This window comes from Musca autumnalis, unplaced genomic scaffold (genome assembly GCF_047663935.1).
Source record: "Musca autumnalis isolate F117 unplaced genomic scaffold, ASM4766393v1 scaffold_1, whole genome shotgun sequence".
Classification (NCBI taxonomy): domain Eukaryota; kingdom Metazoa; phylum Arthropoda; class Insecta; order Diptera; family Muscidae; genus Musca; species Musca autumnalis.
In genome coordinates this window covers 311,469,457-311,492,762 of record NW_027411644.1, presented here as the reverse complement: position 1 = coordinate 311,492,762, position 23,306 = coordinate 311,469,457, and the positions used below count along the sequence as shown (strand labels likewise).

At 34.9% G+C, this 23,306-nt stretch overlaps 1 protein-coding gene across 3 annotated transcripts in view; it reads right to left on the bottom strand.

Moving 5' to 3' along the window:
- Positions 1-11,832: 11,832 nt before the first annotated feature.
- Positions 11,833-23,306, bottom strand: part of Nha2 (Na[+]/H[+] hydrogen antiporter 2) — a 285,799-nt gene continuing 274,325 nt past the window's right edge. For all 3 annotated transcript variants that reach the window (XM_073962240.1, XM_073962242.1, XM_073962241.1), the window contains one exon: positions 11,833-12,908. In XM_073962240.1, the coding sequence (XP_073818341.1) occupies positions 12,633-12,908 (276 nt within the window). In that variant the 3' untranslated portion in view covers positions 11,833-12,632. The remainder of the gene's footprint in view (positions 12,909-23,306) is intronic.

The window sequence follows — 23,306 nt, the reverse complement described above, 5'->3', positions numbered from 1 at the left end:
GGTATTTATGTGTACTATCATTTTGTGAAAAAATTAGATGCGCCCAGCTGCGCCTTTTCATAAAAATCTGATTTCAGATGTCGTAATACTTACGTAATACTTGGAGAATAATCGGAAATTTAATAGACGTATATAATAATAATATATATAATAATATATAATTTCAAAGATATCGCAGACAAACTTGGCTTTTGTGGCGGAATCTTTGCCTATTTTTACTAAATTTGGAACCTTTTTTATTAACTTATAACATACCGCAGACAAAACCATGAAATTTGAACATATGTATATAAGGGAGCAATTTCTATATCTGATCGGATTTCAATATAACTTGACAAACTTATTTATAGTCCGAATTCCGTAACATTTTCCAAATTTTATTGTAATTTGATGGAATTTGCATGCATGGTCAATCATTTGCCTGAAATCGGGCGAACATATTTATGGGAGCTATATCCAATTCTGAACCGATTTCAATATCATTTGCCAAAAATGTTTCTGGACCAAAATCCGTCACACATTTCAAATTTTATCAAGATTGGACATACATAGCGGGATTGGTGCCCAAATACATAAAATCGGGCGAAAATATATATGGGAGCAATATCAAAATCTGAACCGATTTCAATATACCTTGGCAAACTTATTTGTAGTCCTGATACCGTGGTATTTTCCAAATCGCATAAAAATTGGGCAGAATTTGCGTGTTTGGTCCATCAATTGCTTGAAATCGGGCGAACATATATACGGGAACTATATGTATATATGAACCGATATGAACCAAATTTGGCATATTAGTTTCTAAGCCTATTATAAACATATGTACAAAATTTGGAAGGTCTAGCTTGCCCCAGTGATTTGTTGCCTCGAAAACCTGTCATTGGCCCCATCGTGCATCGGTATGAAAAATTACATTCAAAGAAATGAGCTAATATTATACAAGTATATATAGAAAATCGAAAAATTCAACGTGTCCAAATCAACTAAAAGCTGCAGTGTGAAACCGAAATTTGTTGGTTAATGATTGACACATTTGAAATTTATTTTAACTAAGGACCGCGTGCCAGTTAATGTCATCTCACGACATGGAATAGAATGGTGCCGTCATATATAGTTAGTATGCAGCCTTGAAATCAAAATTTATTAGGTAATAAAAGCACTATAACTTATGCAAAACTACAAACACTTAGTTTTATTTGATAGTCTTTTTTTGCATTCATTACAAAATGTACGGTTCAAATCCCAAAAAAGCCCAACAATTATATCGCAAAAGTTAGTATACACCGGTCAACCCTTGTGGAACTATGTAAAAAATTCTTAATATTTTTATACCCTCAGCATTTATGCTAACGAGGGTATGTACACTTTTTTCATACGGGCAAAATGTGCCTCATCGAAATAATGGCTCTACACCCTTTTCAGATGTAATTCGAAACATTTTAGTTGTAATTCGTAACATTTCATTTGTAATTCGAGAATTCTATTTGTAATTCGTAACATTCCATTTGTAATTCGAATTATTCCATTTGTAATTCGAATTATTCCATTTGTAATTCGAATTATTCTATTTGTAATTCGAATTATTCTATTTGTAATTTGAATTATTCTATTTGAAATTCGAATCATTATATTTGAAATTCGAATTATTCCATTTGTAATTCGAATTATTCCATTTGTAATTCGAATTATTTCATTTGTAATTCCAATTATTCCATTCGTAATTTGAATTACTTTATTTGAAATTACAAAGGAAATCATTCGAATTACAAATGAAATAATTCGAATTACAAATGGAATAATTCGAATTTCAAATGGAATAATTCGAATTACAAATGGAATAATTCGAATTACAAATGGAATAATTCGAATTACATATGGAATAATTCAAATTTCAAATGGAATAATTCGAATTACAAATGAAATATTTCGAATTACAAATGGAATAATTCGAATTACAAATGGAATAATTCGAATTACAAATGGAATTCGCGAATTACAAATGAAATGTTACGAATTACAAATAGAATTCTCGAATTACAATTAAAATAATTCGAATTACATCTGAAAAAGGTGTAGACCCCAAGTATGTTTGGACGAAATGTGTTTCAGACAATTTGGAGTCGATTGAGCAATGTCCGTCCGTCTGTCTGTCTGGCTGGAGCGCACGATAACTCTCGAACGGATCAATCGATTCGATCCAAAATTTGGCTTTCGTAATATTTTGTCCAAACTTTGTTTAATTTCGAAGATGGGTTATATCGGTCCACTCCTTCCGGTACCTCCACCACAAAAGTTCGAAAATGTTCGGAAAATTTGTACGTACGATAACTTTTGTAGGGAGTAACCGATTTGGTCCATACTTTTCACATCGTGAAATGTCTACCAGACTTAGATGGACTCAATCGGTCCACTCCTTCGGGTACCTCCCACACAAAATTTGGGATAAGTTCAGTTTAGGACCTGCTCTCGAATCGCTTTGATTTTTGTTGTAGAAACTTATATTCATAAAGACGGTACAAGTTTCATCAGGGGCAAGTCCACACTTCCTGAGAAAATAGCCCCAAAGTAGCAAAAAAAACCTAATAACACCGTGTGAGATGGTTGGAGCGCAAGATAACTCTCAAACTATTCTGCCGATTCGGTCCAAAATTTGGTCTTAGTAATATTTTGTCTAAACATAGCTTAAGTTCGAAGATAAGCCATATCGGTCCACACCTTCAGGTACCTCCCCCACAAAAGTTCAAAAATGTTCGGAAGAATTGTTCGTACGGTAACTCTTGAAGGGAGTGACCGAATTGGTCCATACTTTACACATCCTAATATATCTCCCAGATATACACCTTTTTCACATGTAATTCGAAACATTCCCGTTGTAATTCGTAACATTACATTTGTAATACGATTATTCTATTTGTAATTCGTAACATTTTATTTGTAATTCGTAACATTCCATTTGTAATTCGAATTATTCCATTTGTAATTCGAATTATTCCATTTGTAATTCGAATTATTCTATTTGTAATTCGAATTATTCCATTTGTAATTCGAATTATTCCATTTGAAATTCGAATTATTCCATTTGTAATTCGAATTATTCTATATGTAATTTAAATTATTTTATTTGTAATTCGAATTGTTTTATTTGTAATTTGAATTATTCCATTTGTAATTCGCATTATTCCAATTGAAATTACAAATAGAATAATTCGTATTACAAATGGAATAATTCGAATTTCAAATGGAATAATTCGAATTACAAATAAAACAATTCGAATTACAAATAAAATAATACGAATTACAAATAGAATAATTCGAATTACAAATAGAATAATTTGAATTTCAAATGGAATAATTCGAATTACAATTGGAATAATTCGAATTTCAAATGGAATAATTCGAATAACAAATGGAATAATTCGAATTACAAATGGAATAATTCGAATAACAAATAGAATAATTCGAATTACAATTGAAATGTTTCGAATAACAAATGGAATTCTCGAATTACAAATAAAATGTTACGAATTACAAATGGAATTCTCGAATTACAACTAAAATGATTCGAATTACATCTGAAAAAGGCGTAGATCAGGTTTAAATATGGACTATACTTGTCCACTTCATCCGGTACCTCCCACACAAAATCAAATCACTTTGATTTTTATTGAAGCAGCTTACATTCGCTGCCTCAATTACGATGGTAATTTTTTTTTTCAGGGGCAAACCGAACTTCTCGACCAAACAGCCGGAAGGGTGTAAAAACCCCCTATGGCACCATATGTAGTGGCTGGAGATCCACTTCCATAACGGTCAATGTCGATCCATTCCTTTAAGTATCTCCTCCGCAAAAATTTTGATCTTTAATCCTAATCAACATTTTTTCGGTCCATACATCCAAAATGTTTAAACCCCCCAAATACATACGTTTTTTGGGAAAAAAAAATTGTTTCAATATACACAGGCTGAGGGTATATCTCTGTCAGCAAAGCTGACTGATGCTTTTTTACTTGTTTAACAAAATAAAACTATACCTGTTTTTAAGATCCTTAAGAGGATATTAATTAGTTCTAATGACAGTTACAGTATTTGTAGTGACAAAAACACCGCACACTGGGTCGTAAAACCCAGAAAAATTGGTCATCTATAAATACAACTACTATTATTATTATTATTTATTAATAGATTTATACTTGTTACAAAGAGTTTTACACTAAAAATTTGCATTCTATAATAGGCTAGCAAAATGCTGTAAGCCATTTTAATTTACAGATTAATATATTTAGTATAAAATACGATCAGAGTTTTTTTTTTAATTCATTTAAGTAACAATATTTTATACGATTTTGTTTCTAATTAAATTCATTTAATATTAGACTTCTATATTTTATACAAGTTTCCATATATTTATATAGTGATACATAATTTAGGCCATTCAATATCCTACATACTTCAGTTAATGTTAGAGTACTTCTACCGAAATACGCAGTTCTATATTCTTTGTATACCGGACAGATACCAATAAAATGCAGTGTATCTTCAGGCACGTTCAAGTTACACACTGAGCATATGACGTTACTGTCGTTACTAAAGCATCTTGCATTTAGATTTAGTAACCCACACCTCGCTTTCAGAACTAAACTACTCGCTCGTGCAGATAGCTGTGTAATATAGAGCGGATTAAGATCGTAGTTTAATAGATAGTATAAGTCATGATGTTGGGAGTTTGTAGCGCTTATGCGAAAATCTCGTTTGTCTTTGATATTGTGTAATTCAATTATTTCTTTCGAGAAATAACATATAGGTAAACTTTCATTCGGTGGGGTATAATGTAGAGAAGAGCATATATTAGACCAATCCTTTGCCCAAAATATTCCTTGTCGAATAATCTCCTCTGCTAATATCCGCGGTAGTCTATGAGAGTTTAAATGTAGAACTTTATTGATATAATCAAAATGCAATTTTAATGTTGAAACATATAAGGTATTCAAGCCTGTTTCGATGTGTAGCACGTAATTCGGAGTGTTATCTGGAAGAAGTAAAATTCTCTTTATAAAAAAAACGAAAAAGCTTCTCTACTTCTTCATACCGTTTATAACCCCAAACCTGGGCACTGTAAAACAATATAGATTTCGAACAAGCATCGAATATTTTCAATTTATTTGCATATGATATTTTAGAGTTAGAAAGGTATTTTGACCAGGTAGAGTTGATTGCTATCTTTGAAGCAGAAAGTTTCTGTTTCATATGTCTGTTGAAAGAGAGGTTGTAGGTTAAATCAACGCCAAGATATTTGAAACTATTGACAATTTCAATCTCATCCTCACCAAAATACCATTTAAGATTACGGGATATCCTAGAACTTTTGCGAAATACCATAATTTTCGATTTAGAGAGATTAACATTTAGACTCCATAATGAGCAATAATTACGTAGGGCATCAATCATTTCTTGTAACACATCTGAAGAGTTAGATAATATGACAATGTCATCAGCATATAAAAGTATTTTTATATTAGTGTTGGCAACATCTATACCTCCGGGGAGAAAATCAGGTAGGTCATTTAAGTATAATGAGAATAATAAGGGACTTAGAATGCAGCCTTGCCTAACACCAGACTCAGCGGGAAAGAAAGATGAAAAGTTACTTCCGTCCCAGATCCTACTTTCAGTATTTTCATAAAGGTTCTGTAAAATTCGGACTATTTTAGACGACAAACCCATGTTAGAAAGTTTGTAAAACATGCTGTTTCTGGGAATTAAATCGAATGCGGAGGAGAAATCTACGAAGAAGGCATATGTACGATTGTTTTTCTCGTTGTTAAGGCTTATTATATTTGTTAGGTTGAAAATATTATCAACCGTGGAATATTCTTTGCGAAGGTATAAGAATTGATCTTTTGAATGATATTGGGATTGTCTCGCGAAGGAATATTTTATTAAATAAATCTATTAAATAGACGTGAAAACAATGAGGTGCATATCTGTAGAATTCGTAAGAAATTCCATCTTCACCAGGTGATTTTTTAGGCTTTAGCCTTTTTAGAACGTTGGTCAACTCCCAATATTCGAATGGTGAATCCAAAAATACATCTATCCTGTAGGGCATAGACCAACATATCGTGTTAGTATTGGTTCTGTTTAATAATAAAGTGCCAAAATGTTCTAAAAAATCATTAGCGCCAAGACCTGCACTGGCTGTGTGGCTTTGATTCTTTAATGACTTCGACAAGTCCCACCACTCTTTGCTACATGTCACGGAGTCTAATTTCTTTATGTTGTTATTATAATACTCTAACTTCTTGAGGCTACAGGCTTTTTGAAAGATTGTTCGTGAAGAATAGTACCTGATTCTGTTTGTTAAGCAATGGTTTTTTCGGTATTCTTTATGGTTTCTGCGCATAGTTGCTCGAAGTCTGTAACATCTCCAATCGAACCACTTCTGTTTAGGTTCAAAATATTTACGTTTGTGTTGTTTTGCATTAGCAAGTTTTATATTACTTGTTAGCATATTTACCATATCTTCCACAGTTGTATTATTTTGAATCGCTTGGGCATTACAGAGTGCAGTTAGATTTTGTTGGTATTGTAATTTTAATTTATCTTTCCAGTAAAGTTTTTCTAAGGGTTTCTGAGGTTGCCTATTAACCATACAAATAGGAATCTTGATAGCGAGACAAATTGGCATATGATCTGAGAATGGTTCGTATCCAACCTTGAAGTTATCGATATATTTAAGAAAATCAAATGAACAAAAACAGTAATCTATTACAGAACTACCCATAACCCCACAAAAAGTGTACTCCCCATTCTCATCCCCCACTGTCCTGCCATTAACGACAATTCCACCCACATCTTCAATCAGGTTTAACAGTTTTCTACCTTGCGAATTTATTGTTTTATCCTTAGAAATTCTAAGTTCTTGGATGAGGGGAAAATCCCCCACGATGTTTTTATCTAATATTTGCTCTTCCCCAATACGAGCATTGAAATCCCCAATAATACAATAACTATTAGGATTAAGATTCTTCAAAAACGCTTCAAACTTTTCAGCATCATTCTTCCAGTTTGTACAATTTAGATAACAGGGAATAAAGTAAAACAGATTGTTATTAAAAGTTGCACACAACAATACATTGTCATAGATATTTGTAAATTTCAATTTATATTTGTTTTTTAATTCCCGTTTAAAACCAAATAGACAACCTCCACGTGCACGACCAGCTCTATGTATTTTTTCAGCATCAATCCACTGAACGCAATAGTTTTTAAAATAAGGTGTGAAATTGGCTTGTTTATTGCACACAACGTGTGTTTCAAATAAGAAAAACATGTCAAACTTATTGAGGTATGTTAAAAAATTTCCAAAATTTAAAGATTTTTCGAGATTAGCAACATTATAGGATATTAAATGGCAGAAATCATATTGCTATTGTGTATTATTATTATTGTAATTTCTGTCTTTAAAAGTAATTTCATAGGAACGGTCGCAATCAGAAAGGACATCAGTTAAAAATTTAGCATCATGCTCAGATTGGGCGTTTATTTTTCCATTTGACCAGGTGTACTTTTTGTCATTAATAAACACGCAGAATTCGCCAAGATGAATCTTCAGCTCTTTCTTATGCGTTATGGTTTTGACTATTTGCCGGAGGTGAAAACGAGTGTTTTGTTCTTCTTGAGTATAATCTTTCTGAACGAATATTTTTTGGCATATAAATGTTCTTTTTGCAGCTAAAACGGTTTGCACTTGACCAGAAGTGTCTAACGTAAAAAGAATGGACTTCCCCGATGCCAATACTCTGGAATGGGATATCTCAATGTGGGAATTTATCGCAATTTTGCAGATATCTAGGAATTTGCTTTTTGCCGTGTGAGGAATACAACTACTATATGATGCTCAGAAAAGCTTTAAAGTTTCACTATGGTGTGAAAGTTTCACTATGGGTGATAGAGTTTCAACTTGTCCTGTAAAAAAAAACGGGAATTTCTTAAAGGAATCTCATACTTTTGTGGCCATTGTTCTCTTGAAACATGTAATAATCCTTAATCTGTATACATAAGGACTTTCCTTTTGAGTTAATTTTCTCACAAATTTTCTCATATTCCCAAAAAATTAAATAGCAGAAGAAACACAATTTCTGTTTTGTGTCCTACAGTTGTACTGACCTACCATCCTTTTAACAGCATCGGTGCTCTTGAATCAACTTTAAATGAAGGGAGCTTATACCTGGGGAGTTTTTGCGGATTCTGAAACTACAATGTCCATAGATGAGAAAAATCAATGACCAAAAAAATCTCCGGAGCGCTTTTTAAATAAATCGCGGTCAAAGTTCACATATTTAGGGTTTTTAGGTTTTCACGATTTTGCTTGGAAAGCGCAAGTAGTCGTGAAAATTCTCTACAAGATTGAACATTATGATATTTTCGTAGGTTTTACCAGTTTTGAGATATAGAAGCTCAAATTGGGACAATGTACTAACTGTATCGCCTCCTTATAAAAAAATGTCATGTACGGTGCACCTTAACTAAGTTTATATGAAAACCGCATACACCTGGGAAGTTTTTGCGGATTCTAAAACAGCAGTGTTCATAGATGAGAAAAACCCAAAAATAAGAAAAAAAATCGCTGGAGAGATTATTAAATAAATCGCGGTCAAAGTTCATATTTTTGTACCCTCCACCATAGTATGGAGGGTATATTAAGTTTGTCATTCCGTTTGTAACACATCGGACTAATCATTTGCGACCCTATAAAGTATATATATTCTTGATCAGGATAAAATTCCAAGACGATCTAGCCATGTCCGTCTATTGTAATCACTCTAGAGATAGAGATAGAGTGAGGTATAGTGCTGAAATTTTGCACCCGAGGGTCTTTTTTCCATAGGCAGGTCAAGTTCGAAGATGGGCTATATCGGTCCACTCTTTGGTATAGCCTCCATATAACGGTACCTCCGGATTTGTGGTATTTTGACGTTCTTCGCCACATTTGCAGACCGAATTAGCTATAATTTAGCACTTAGGGTTCCTAGTGATCAGCAAACTTATATCTCAAAGGATATGGGCATAGGTCCATGTTTTGGTATAGTCCCCATATAACGGTACCTCCCGATTTTCAGTATTTTGAGAATTTTAGCCACAATTTTTAACCGAACTATCTGCAATTTGACATTTGAGGTTCTCAGTGGTCATAAAACATTTCCACGAAACATCGTCAACATAGATCCATATTTTGGTATAGCCCCCATATATCGGTACCTCCCGATTTTCGGTATTTTGAGAATTTTAGCTACAATTTTTAACCCAACTAGCTGTAATTTGCCATTTGAGGTTCTCAGTGTTTATGAAATATCTCCACCAAACATCGTCAATATAGGTCCATGTTTTGCTATAGCCCCCATATAACGGTACCTCCCGATTTTTCGGTATTTTGAGAATTTTAGCCACAATTCGTAACCGAACTATCTACAGTTTGACATCGCCAAACATCGTCAACATTGGTCCGTGTTTTGCTATGGCCCCCTTATAACCATACCTCCCGATTTTCGGTATTTTTAGCATTTTAGTTACAATTTTTAACCGAACTAGCTGTAATTTGCCATTTGAGGTTCTCAGTGGTCATGAAACATCTCCACCAAACATCGTCAACATAGGTCCATGTTTTGTTATAGCCCCCATATAACGGTACCACCCAATTTTCGGTATTTTGGGAATTTTAGCTACAGTTTTTAACCGAAATAGCTGTAATTTGACATTTGAAGTTCTCAGTGGTCATAAAACATCTCCAACGAAACATCGTCAACATAGGTCCATGTTTTGGTATAGCCCCCATATAACGATTTTCGGTATTTTGAGAATTTTAGCTGCAATTTTTAACCGAACTAGCTGTTATGATCGGTATTCCATGTTTTGGTATATCCCCCATATAACTGTACCTCCCGATTTTCGGAAATTTTCAGTGGTCACGAAATTTCTTCACTAAAATTCGTCAACATGGGTCCATTTGTGAGGGTCTACATTGTTTTGATGAAACTACCCTCAATTTGACTCTTCAAGTTCCCTGCAGCTATAAAACTTTTCCGCCAAAAAATTTAAAAATAGGATGACTCTTTGATATAGCCCCGTAGGTGGTACCCTTTACCTAGCTGAACACATTTTTTTAGATTATATTAGATAACACTGTGCAACAAAATGGAGGTGAAAGTCTGGGGCGCGGAAAATTCCTCTTGGGGAAGAAAGACCTTGGTGAGTATATTAAGAACCCTGAAGGACAGATCCGCCGTGAGTCGAACTTCCGCGTTAAGGCGTGATGAAATTTTTGTTAGAGACCCTGTGGGCCATCAGGAATTAGCGTTATATCTTTGTTCACTGTTGCTAAGTGCTCTACAAAAACAACAAAGAAAGATATAATGCTATATCATGATGGCTAACAGGGTCTCTTGCAAAAACTTCATCACGCCATAACGCGGAAGTTCCACTCACGGCGCATCTGTCCTTCGGGGTTTTTAATATACACACACCAAGGGCTTTCATCTCCAAAAGGAATTATCTCTGCCCCAACATTTGTGTTCAAAGTGCAACTTAAGCAACAGTGGGAGGCAGTAGGAGTCTATCCATTGTCGAAAAGTTGTTCCACCTAAAATTGTGAAAGGACCCTAATTATTCCATTTTAATTAAGACTATTTTATGGTGGAGGGTATAAAACTTAACGACTTTTTACTTGTTAGGTTTATTTTAGGTTTTCGCAATTTTGCTTGGAAACCGCAAGTCCTATGGAAATGGAGCTAAAGAAAATGTTGTAGCTGTGAAAATTCTCTAGAGTATCGACCGTTATGGTGTACTTCTAGCTTTTACCATTTTAGAGATATAGAAGTTCGGGTGACATTTTTAGGTTTTTTTGTTAGATTTTCACGATTTGCTTGAAACCGGTAAGTCTTATCGAAATGGAACTAGAGAACATCTTATATCTGTCAAAATTCTCTACAAGATTGGCTTTGGCAATTTTTTCCTAGGTTGTATCAAATCGGATAAAGTGACCAAAGGCATTTCAAAATGCTTTAGATATTTTTTCTTTCTTAATAAACATTTTTAATTTTTTGAAGAAATATGTATGTATGTGTAGCAAAAATGATCAATCTGTCCATTACGAAAAATGAAAATAACATATAACGTATCGCAATCATTCATACATACATACATACATATGTATATTTCCACAACATCTCCGAAGGAAAATGGGAGACTTCGCAATCATATAAATAAATTCCGCGGAAAACTAATGGCCAGGGGAAGTGGTGTAGGGTGTCACATGGTCGGCCCCGTCCGACTTTAGCACTCTTTTACTTGTTCTAATATCTATTTTTGTTTCCATTTTGTGTGTTAAAACATACAACCTCTTAATCAAGAAATCCTTACTTATTTATACGCCTTTTTAGCCGGTACATCATAGGTCATTCTGATGACATGGCCTAGCCAACGCAATAGCTGCGATTCTGTTTAACTATACTAATATCTTCGCATAGGTGTTTTGTAAAGTGTTATTTTTGTTTGACGAGAAACGGCTTAGGCCAAAGTAGCATATGTTGGCCAATACTATTCTTCTTCTTCTTATTTCATAGCTGAAAATCTGGGTAAAAATCGTATATCTCGAGAACAAGAACTGATAGAAACTCTAAAAAATTCTGATGAAACAATTGTCGTTCTGATCAGTTTTATTATTGTTGTGTTCCAAACAAGTAGACTCTTGCAGTGTCTGGAACAGAGGATATATTATTAAATATTTGTCTTTATTTTTTTTTTCTAAATACTTTCCTAAAAATTTAAAAAATAATATTTATTTTCAAAGTTTACTACACTTTTATTGAGTTTAAAAATATATATAAAAATGCATATAATGCAATGGTAAGTACATTTATGACTATACAAAATTGTTCACAGCAATTTACAAGATTTGTGTAATAATTTAAAATTTTCATTTAATTCTAGACACTCACAGCAACAATTTACGTTTCTTTTATATGAAACTATTTTTCTTTCAATTTTCTTCCAATGCTATTTTCTGTTTCTCTACCCCACAACAGTTGGTTGTTTTCTTCGTCTTTTATTTTGATTTAAATAAATTTAAGCCTAAATCGCATTTATTTAACTTAGTTGTCGACGTCGATTGATGTTTATTTATTTATTCATTTGATCACATGACGCGCCTTTATTTATTTTGGTTTTTTTTCTTCTCTGAGCTTCTCTCCAATTTTTGCATTAATTCAAATCAAAGTCAACGTCATGGTTCTGTGAAACAGCATCATCAAAGTCATTGTCGCCAACAGGACAACGGAGGAGTAACAACATCATTCTAGTCATCATCCTCAACGTCTTTGGGTTGTCCGTCTTGTCTGCGGTGAGTTTGAGAAAAATGAGAAATTGAATGTTACGAAGTGTGGCGCTATCAAAGAAATTATTTTTATTTTATTCTTTTTTTGTTTTTGTCCTATGAGGACCATGGCTTTTGTGGAATTGCGGGGGTGGTTGTTACGTTTTGCATGAGTTTTAGCTTCGGCTTCTCTTGTTTCATTGCTTTTGGGTTACTTTGTTGTATCAACTTTATGATTTGCTATTAAACTGACATTGATTGCGGTTTAGATTGGCATTACCCGCTGTGTGGTATTATTGATGGGGTGGTTGCTGTTGCCATTGATGTTGTTAACATCCTCCTCCAACTCATGATTGGATTGGGGAGCTGGACTATGCTTTAGCCATTTTGGAGCTAAACGTAACATTAAAATAGCACCCACTGGTGCTGTGAATATAATGGCTAAAACAGATATGATTAAAACATTCCTCGCCAACGCAACAATATCGCCATCAGAGTTGAGTTCACGTGCCATATCCAAGGCAATGGGTCCTAAGGCAGCCTAAAATTGAAAGAAATGAAACAAAACGAAAAAATAAATAAAAAATGACAAATTAATTTCAGCAGTAAAATTGTGGATAAGATAATAGGATTTATTTGTGTTGTTAACGTATTTTGTGTATTAAGAAATTAGGAAGTATTATTTATTTCCTTAAAGTATAAAAAATAAAAAAATTTATGTATTTTCAGGAAAAAAGCTTAAGGTACACGGATTATTTAAGTATATGAAATGGTCAAAGGGATTGACTAAGGCCAAATAAAAAGCCATCAGTGTCAATGGCTGTTCGATTGAATGCCTAATGTTAAGTGTCAACTACAACTAAAGTGTTTAGTACTTAGTCGTAACTAAGGTGATTAGTTGTTTATGAGCTTAGTGGTTTATGGTGATCGTGACACGCGGCCATCTCTACTCTGAATGTAATCTGTCTCGCCGAGGATAACTATGTCCATGGTATGGCAAATGTAGCTACTTTCCTATTTGACATACTTGCATATACAGTGAGGAACATTTTTGCTAAACCAATGGAATATACTTGCATATCCTCCTTAACCCTGTACAGTGGTCGAAATCACTGATCTAGCGGCGCGAAATTAATAACTTAACAACGAATTGAGATATGTTTCTGAAATTTTGCACAAACTCAGTCTGTGTCAGTGGGTAATAATGGACTTAATATAAACAACATCGGCTAATATTTTGTTATAGCCACCAACTAACGGTACCTCCAGGTTTTCGGTATTTTAAGGATTTGGTCCACACTTTCCTTCCAAATTAGTTGTAATTTGGTACTTAGGGTTTCTAGTGGTCACTAAACTTTTCCACAAAAAATTGCGAACATAGGTCCACTTTTGGGTATAGGCCCTTTTTCAGATACCTTCTGATTGTCAGTATTTTGGCGGATTTAAGCTACATTTTCCAACCATACTAGGCGTAATTTGGTATTTGGGGTTCCCAGCAGACACCAACATTATCCAAAAAAAACTTTTACCGTCGTAATGGTGGCAGCGAATGCTAGTTGCTTCAATAAAAATTAATGTAATTCTAGGGCAGGTCTTAAAGTGAACTTATCCGAAATTTTGTGTGGGGTGAACAAATATAGTCCATATTCGAACCTGATCTATATCTTACAGATATATAAGGATGTGTAAAGTATGGACCAAATCGATCAGTCCATTCAAGAGTTATCGTGCGAACAATTTTTCCGAACGTTTTCGAACTTTTGTGGGGGAGGTCCCTGAAGGGGTGGACCGATATGGATTACCTTCGAACTTAAACTAAGTTTGGACAAAATATTATGAAGGCCAAATTTTGGACCGAATCGGCAGATCCGTTCAAGAGTTATTTTATGCTAAAACCACTACACACGGTGTAGTAGGGGTTTTGCACCTTTCTTGTACCGTCATATGCGGAGTAGCAAATATAAATTGTTACAACAAAAATCAAATCGATTCGAGAGCAGGTCCTTAACTGAACTTATCCGAAATTTTGTGTGTTTGGTATCCGAAGGACTGGACCGATAGAGTCCATATTGGAACCTCATCTAAGTCTGGTAGAAATTTCACGATGTGTAAAGTATGGACCAAATTAGTTAATGCCTTTAAGAGTTATCATTTGCACAATTTTGCCGAACATTTTCGAACTTTTGTAGGGAAGGTACCGGATATGGCCCATCTTCGAATTTACACTAAGCTTGGACAATATATTACGTAGCCCAACTCCTTTCGAGAATTATTGCGCACCAGCCAGCAAGACATACGGACCGACGGACATTGCTAAATCGACTCCAAATTGTCTGAAACGGATTTCGTCGAAACATAGTTGGGGTGTAAAAACATTATTTAGATTTTTCCCGTATGAAATTGTATATACCCTCGTTAGCATAAATGCTGAGGGTATAAACACAAGAAAAATAATAATTTTTAAAAATTTATTGCTATGTATATAAGGTCCTCACGTCGCTGGCCGGCAGCACTTGGGGTACTGACAAGAAACCTTGTCAACAAGACTTCTTTGCCAGCACCCCAAGTTTGGCCGGCCAGCGACGTGAGGACCTTGTTCCTACACGCAGAAAAATTTATGTTAGAAATATGTTTGGATCCAAACAAATATATGTTTGGGACCGGTTGCAAACAAATATATGTTTGGATCCAAACATAATATGTTTGGGCCCAAACAAATATATGTTTGCAACATTTTGTAACATATCTCAATTTGATATGTTTGGGTAAAACATATTTTTTATGTTAGAACATTTTTTTCATGGGTGGAGAGATAATTTTTTGTCAACGAGAGTAATAACAGTGCTCTCGCGGCTGTGGAATGCTGTTTTATAATAAAGAGTTGTTGTGTATTGTAAAATAGAAGACGTAGAAGCGAAGAAGGTGGCTTTGGTGGCATGTATGCGTCAAACTCGTGTGTTTCTTGTTTTGTTGTTGTTAACCAACTTAGCAGGCGAAAAAGAAAAGAAGAAATGATATGAATTATATTTTTTCTTTCTTCAGTGTTTTAGTTGCCTTTGTGGAGTCAAGACGGTAAAGTGAGTGAATCAAGCAGTGTTTTGTGTTTTCTTAAAGAAATTGTGACTTTTGTGACTTTTATAATTGAATCGGAAAGTTGAATGGAATTATTTTATTGGGCAAGGAAGAAATCGGATTTAATATTGATAATTACATACATACTTATGTATATTTGAAATATGGCATATCCATATTTATTTATTACATTACATAATCATTTGATTCTAGATTTGATTCCCCGCTGATGATTTCAACTATGAGGACAATTTGTTTTATTTCACAACTAAGGAGAAGCGTTCAACTACGTTTCTATATATTTTTCCTTTTTAAAAGTGTGACTATTTACTAATTTTTTGAATCAGTTTTTCTTTTATTAAAGTGTGTTATGTAGTCCGGTCAAAATAGACATGCGTATAAGGGGAAATAGCAAAAATTCCCACAAAGCTGCATTTTGGTGGAGAGCTAGGGTTGGCCATTAGAAGCAACGTCATAAAAGTCCCCATCGATCGCATGTGTGCAAAAAAAGTTATTCGGGGTCAAAGGTCATTTTTGGAGGCATTATTCAGTTTTTTTTAATTTTTCTCAAAAACTGTAATATTTAGCAAAAGCCCGCTAAAGTAAAAGTTGTAGATTCAATAATTGTCTACAAGATTGGTCTTTATGATTCTTAAAAAAGACTTACCATTTTCGAGATATCTCTATCTAAAGGTCAAATAAAAAATTAGCCGCGTAAGTACATTATGAGGCGAACCGGTTAAAGTAACGACAATATGTGTTAGATACTTCCGTAAGCTTTCAAACGATATCCACTTAACAGTAATCGGTTTAGTAGAACCGGGTCTAACCCGGTTTTTAAATTTGGCCTTTCGGGTCTAATAACCGACGAACCGGATCCGCAACCGTTGAAAATTATACATTTCCGTAATCAGCACAACAAACCCTACCTTCGGACAAAACTTGAAAAAAATCTGAGAGTTTTCGTTGGGGTCGTTCCCGTTGGGCTTTCGATAATACATGTGGGTTAAATGGGCTATTTTTGCATAAAATGACTCTAACATTGAATAACTCTACTAAACACACTCCGATTTTGTTGGAATTTTTTTAGAAGATAGCTATAATTTCGCTCTTCAAGAAAATATATTTTTTTTGGGGGACAGACCCGATTACTTCGCGTATTTTAGCCGGTTCGTCTGAATATGTGCATATTTCCCTTATAAGTGCATAAAAATCATGTGTTTTTTAGAACAGCTATATCTCAAGAATGGTTCCTTCTAAGAAAAAAATTGTAAGGGTCAAACCTGTAGATAATTTTTCTGTCTACAATATTTACTTTAGTCACTTTTTGATTAGATCAACCGTTTTCAAAAAATAAATCCGAAAACCTAAAAAACCCTTAAATTTTGACCTTTGACCCCGAATAATTTTTTTTTTTGCACACATGGGATCGATGGGGACTTTTAGGACGTTGCTTCTAATGGCAAACCCTAGCTCTCCACCAAAATTCAGCTTTGTGGGAATTTTTGCTATTTCAATGTCTATTTTGACCGGACTATAAGGAGTATTTTGCCACCGTGGACAAATTGATGGGAATCGAACCCGGACATTCAGCGTGCAAGGCGGTTGCACATAGCTAATTCCTACAGGTTGTGGTGTGGGGTATCACAGGGTCGGCCCCGTCCGTCTATAGCCTTTGTTACTTGTTTTATTTGTTGTGCCGATTTTTAATAACGTACAATTAATTTAATTTTGATGTAAAACTGACTAGAGATTATTTATTAATAAAAAATTATCACTGAAGATTATGGAAAATCCCAGCGATACGTCGGATAGAAAAATTAAATAAATAGTATTTATTTTCATTGATTACGAATACCTTATAGCTCGATAAGACGAAGTCTTAAAAAATCATAATAACAAATTCAAAAGATCGAACAACTTTAAATATAAATTTGTTTTTAATGAAACTTACACCCTCCCCTATCAATTAAAAATAAACTTTGCTAAGTTTTATTACGAATTAATTTTATACAAATATGAAGCTAAACATTTTTCAACAATTTTGTTAAAAACTGATGCAGCAAAATTTCTTGCATTTGATAGTGAATAACTGAGAGAATATTTACAACAACAAAAGAGTAGACTGTCTGTAATCGATACAATGGAAAGCATTTCGCAATTTTATAGTTTGATTTATTGAATTTCGCGCCGCTAGATCAGTGGTTTCGACCAGTGTGCGCTGGTATGTTATGGGTGTTCGTCTTCATTAGCGTTTCCGGTTTGGAGTCAGGATCTTGGTTGTATTTTAACGTATTTTTTAATACAGCCTGATATAGTGAACCTCAGTTAGTGAACGAATATCACATGGAGAACTTCAAAACAACAAACCCCAATATATATATTTGCACGTAAAATATACAAAAAAAAACAAAATAGGCCCGGGCCTTCCTTCGTATTTTTCCAGAATACAACTTGGGCCATGGAGAATAAAATTATAACGCTGTAACAAACACCACCAATGGTGTATGAAAGGTGGACCTAAACATTGGGACATTTCGATGTCCATATCTCAGGAAGTATTGTCTTTCACTAGCAAGTTATAATCCTGGTAGTAATTGGATTAAAGCGCAATAGTTTTGAAGGACCAACAATGTCCATCTTGGGAATTGGTGTAAGCGAAAGATTTGAGCTTTTGTGAAGAAGGTATCTGGAGGTGTTTTCCGATAGAAATTTTACGGAGTGCAATTTTTGATCAATCTAAGTCACTACATTCGATGATGTTAGGATGCATGGCATTGTCTACGAAAATCATTATGCAACTTTAAACAGGACCACGGTAAAAATTTAGACTGCACTTAAGAGAAATATAATTTTTGTGAGAGTAATCTTAGTATACGCTCGGAAGAAATTTTACGAAGTGCAAACCTTCCCCCAATTCGGATATTTGCTTGGAAGTGCTTCTTTCATGAACAACTTTCGTAGGATTTGACTCGCCTTCGAAGACCCACACGGTTTGAATTACCGATAAAGTTTTTATTCATAATTTCTTTGCATCAATCGACAAGAGTCTTTTTTGAGCAATTTTCAAATTGTTCTGGATCTAACTTGAAAACAAAATTTTTGCGTTCAGGTATTCATACAATATCATATTCCTCTCTCACAGCGATCATGCATTATCCGTTCACGCACAGTTTAAATTTTCTGACACAACGGCTACGACCTTCGTTTTTTAGCGAGTGTCGGCCACGACTCAATACATTAAACCATTTTGTCATAGTATGAATGTATGGCCTTTTATCGACATACAAAGATTTAATTTGATTTATGCACTCCCTGCCGTGATTATCCACGTTGAAAATTGTGAAGTGATCGTATATCAAACTTTCCGGAGTGTAAAAACTGTCAAACTTTCCAAAAAATGTCAAATGTCGTCCGCAAACTTTTGTAGTTCCCCTAGCCCATTTTCAATACCAAACATTGAAGGAGTAATATAAACTTATATTCGAAATTACAAAGCTTTATATTTCTGTTACATAAACGTTTTTGGCGGGTTAAACCACTTCATGAGGATTTGTTTGACGTTTGCGCTATGGAATTGATATTCGAAACCCAAACCCACGGGGTAATCTGGTTAACTGTAACCGGGGTATTATCTTAATTATTACGAGCTGCATCTTTTTTTCAACAGACAGACGGACATCGGTATTTTATAAATTAATTTATACCCTCATAGTATAAAAAATTGCGTATATTAAACATTTATTGGCAACTTTTTGGTAATAATTTCGGAAAATTTTGGTACAACATTTTTTTACGCAGGGGCAACCGTGGCCATCACCTCAACAATTATGTGTTTGTGTTCGAGCGGTTTTTCACCACGAGAGCTGCAATTTAGTATTAGCAATATTAACATGTTCTGTTTGCCAGATCCGCATCCACCATATGTCCACAATGGGGGGTGAACTGGCCTCTGTCGCACCCATGTTTATTGCGATAGGTGTGTTGCTGCTTGCTGCGCCAGAACATTTCCCAGTGTGTCTCCAACTCCGGCGTCCGATTCTTCCCGCTGTCTCCCCAACAACAACTACACCACAAGTTGTTGTTCAGCAGCCGGGAAATGCATCAGGTCAGCAGAATTGTGGACAGGGAAAACATTAATTTCGGAAAACAGACATAACGCCCAATCGGCCTTATATCCGATATGGGGGCGGACTTAACGCACAAAGTGAAACTGAAGGGGGTCAGGGCGGACATAACGCCCAAATTTGATTTTGGGCGTTATGTTTGTTGGGCGTTAATTCAGGTCGCCGACTTATACGGCAATGCATCCTTTACTTGGCATATATTATAAAGATGTTCTAAATAAAAAAAATATCACGATAATCCAAGACCGAAGCTTCGAGGGATGCACCAAGCGGAAGAAGACATGGGAGTATTGGGAGAGAATATGCGTGACAAGATGATGAAACCAGCGAGTACGTCATATCCTTCACCAAAAGAGCAACAGTAAAGGTACAAGGAAATCCTAGACCGAAGCTCCGAGGAATGCGGAAGAAGACACGGGAGTACTTGGAGAGACTTCGAACAATAGTAATCAGAGCAATCGTCAAAAATGCGTGCAAGATGATGAAACCAGCGATTAAGTCATATCCTTCACCAAAAGAGGGACAGTAAAGGTACAAGAAGCAATCTAATGTGCCGCTGGCCACCTATCACCAAATAAATTTGAATAGCACCATTAACTACAGATCTAACAGAAAGCTCGTAACATATCATCAAGAAAGAGAATACGAAAATATTTTTAAGGAATTTTTGTTTTCTCAAAAAAGAAGCTATATGAATAGAAATGCCAGGAACACAAGGAAATCAACATGAAACGAAATGACAACTGACGGCACCAAACACACAATTGAGAATGTTTAGAATAACCAAATGAAGTTAACCATTAGAAAACAGCAATAGCAATTACAGTAAGCGCTACAAAAGAATTTGGGCCATTATATGTTATTCTTTTAACTTTTTCCAAAGCCCTAATCCAGACAATCCAAAAACCTGGTTCAGGTTGGGAATCTTCCCTACTAAAAAATTAAAAGGTAAGCTTATTCCTTTAGCAGACAGTCTGTAGCCATGCCCATAGATATTAAGCTATAAACAAAATATTTCTTTCTAGTATTTGACTTGACTTATTGCTTACATGTTACAAAACTCTCAACAAACCACTCGAACCCCACAGATACAGCTCATTTAGAGAACTTTACAACTGATGAAGACAATAGAAATTTCCCAAGTTTTTTTGTTTCCTGTTGGCAATGAAATGATGTTTATATGGCATGCCATGAAAGGTGTTTCTGTTCAAGAAGACAATGAAAAAAAAACACAAATCTTCATGCACATCTTTGAATGTGTCTGTGTTGTGGTGCGAAGTAATTTCCACTCTGGGATTCAAGAATGTTTTTTCTTCTTCTTCTTTACAATCATGGCCTTCATCGCCGCCGTGTTGATATCTTTGCAATGAGTTGTCATTAAAAACACATTTCTTAAGCAACAAATATTTCCTTCTCTATCTGATTGCATGCATCCTCCTTCAACGTCACCGTTAACATGGTCATGGTGCGGTAATGAGTTTTACTAAAGCAGAGCAAGAAAAAAAAACCTGGAGAAAAATACCAAAAAATTCCATTATTCTCCCTTGTGTTTCTTCTTAATGAATCAATGGAATTTTGGATCGCGTTTTTTCTTCTTTTTCTTTCTTCATTCTCCATGTGAAATGTTAATAAAAGTGGATTGGGTACGTAAAGAAAGATGGACAACCAGTTGGCAAGATAGGTCATCGTTAGCCATTTGAGGGTCCATCTGTTGTGTTACGTTATTTTTAATAGGTGATGGCCTCCAAGGAAAAGTTTTTTTCCTTTTTAAGTGAAACATGGAAAAAGGACACATGAATGAGTGTCAGAGGCGCGCACACAAACACACACAAAATACATCTTCTAGCATACAGCCGCATACATACATATATCAAAATATTTGGAACGGAATGAATTAATGGTTTTAAATGAACCGAAAATGCCCACAGCTGTGTTTTTGGTGGCACAGTGGGAGAAAATTTAGAGTGATAATGTAATAAATTTAGTTTGGTAGAAAAATGCCTGTAGACCTATAACGACAAATTGCAGGTGGAATGTTGTATACCCCTAACTAAGACTAACTACCAAATCGCAGTCATTTCGGTGTTATTTTAGCAGACAACCTTCAAAATACCGAAAATCGGGAGGTACCGTTCTATGGTGGCTATATAAAGACGTGGACCTGTACCAAAAAGTTTCAGGGGGAAAGTGTTGTATACCCAACGAAGACTAAATACCAAATTTCAGCTATTTCGATGTGATAATGGGGCTAAAACTTTGAAAATACTGAAAATCGGGAGGAATCGTTCTATGGTGTCTATATAAAGGCGAGGACCTATACGGACAAATTTCAGGTGGAAAATTGTGTACCCTCAAGGAAGACTAAATACCAAATTTCAGCAATTTCAGTGGGATATGAGACCACAACCTTCAAAATACAAAAACTCGGGAGGTACTGTTCCTTGGGGGCTACATGTAGGCGTGGGCCTATACCGACAAATTTCAGGTGAACAGTTTTTTTACCTCCAACGAAGACTAACTATCAAATTTTAGTCATTTCGGTGTTATATTGAGCACACAACCTTCAAAATACCGAAAATCCAGAGGAACCGTTCTATGTGGGCTATATGAAGACGTGGACCAATACCGACAAATTTCAGGTGGAACATTTTGTACCCCCAACGAAGAGCAAATACCAAATTTCAGCCATTTTTAGAGTGATAATGAGACTAAAACCTTCAAAATACCGAAAATCGGGAGGTACCGTACTATTAGGGCTATATCAAAATGTGGACAGATATAGCCCATTTTCAATACCAAACATGTTAGGAGTAATATAATCTTCTGTACCAAATACCAAATCTCTATGTTAAAAATTTGCTAGCTGTACCTTGATTTCAACAGTCGGACGGACAGACGGACATGGTTGTATCGACTTAGACTCGAACGAGTATTTTGATGTGTTACAAACGTAATGACAAATTTAAATTTACCCTCCATACTATGGTGGAGGGCATACAAATTCTAGACATAGGTACGTGTTAGGTCTACGGTACCTTCCGAATTTTTGTATTTTACAGTCTCATTATCTCACAGAAACGGTTAAGAAATCATGTTTGTTAGGAGCTCTGAACCTTATCCTAGAAATTTTTTGTTATAGGTCCACGTTTTGATATGGCCGCCATAGAACGCTACTTTCCGATTTTCGGTATTTTCAAGATTAGAGCATAATTATCTTACCGAAATACGTCACATTTCATATTTAGTCTACGTTACACCGAACAAAAAAATTGATTTTTTTTTTTAAATTACAAGAAACCCGGCACTGATTATGAAAGTGGACCGAAATAAAGAAGACACGTGTATCGGCGTTTTGAAAGTTTACATTTCTACAGGTTTTGAAATATTCCGCATCAGATTGCTTGTAATCCTTGCATTTTAGGAATAAGGTGTCTTTGGCAATATTACTGACAACACTGCGGGGTATCTTTTCATGAAAAAATTAACCCTCATGCGAGTCAATAAAGGAGTCTTTTTGGTCCGTTTTTTCAAAAACGTTTAAAAACTCCTTTAAAATGTGTTCGTATCAAATCAAGATATTCTATATATTTGTCAAAAAATTTTATTATAGGTCCCCGAATACACCAAAACTTTAAATCCACGAATCTGCCAAAAGTAAAATCACGTTTTAGGATTAATGTTAAAGTACAGTATATTTAGTTTTGTTTCGTTTAGACAAAAATATTCTCCATCAAATGTTA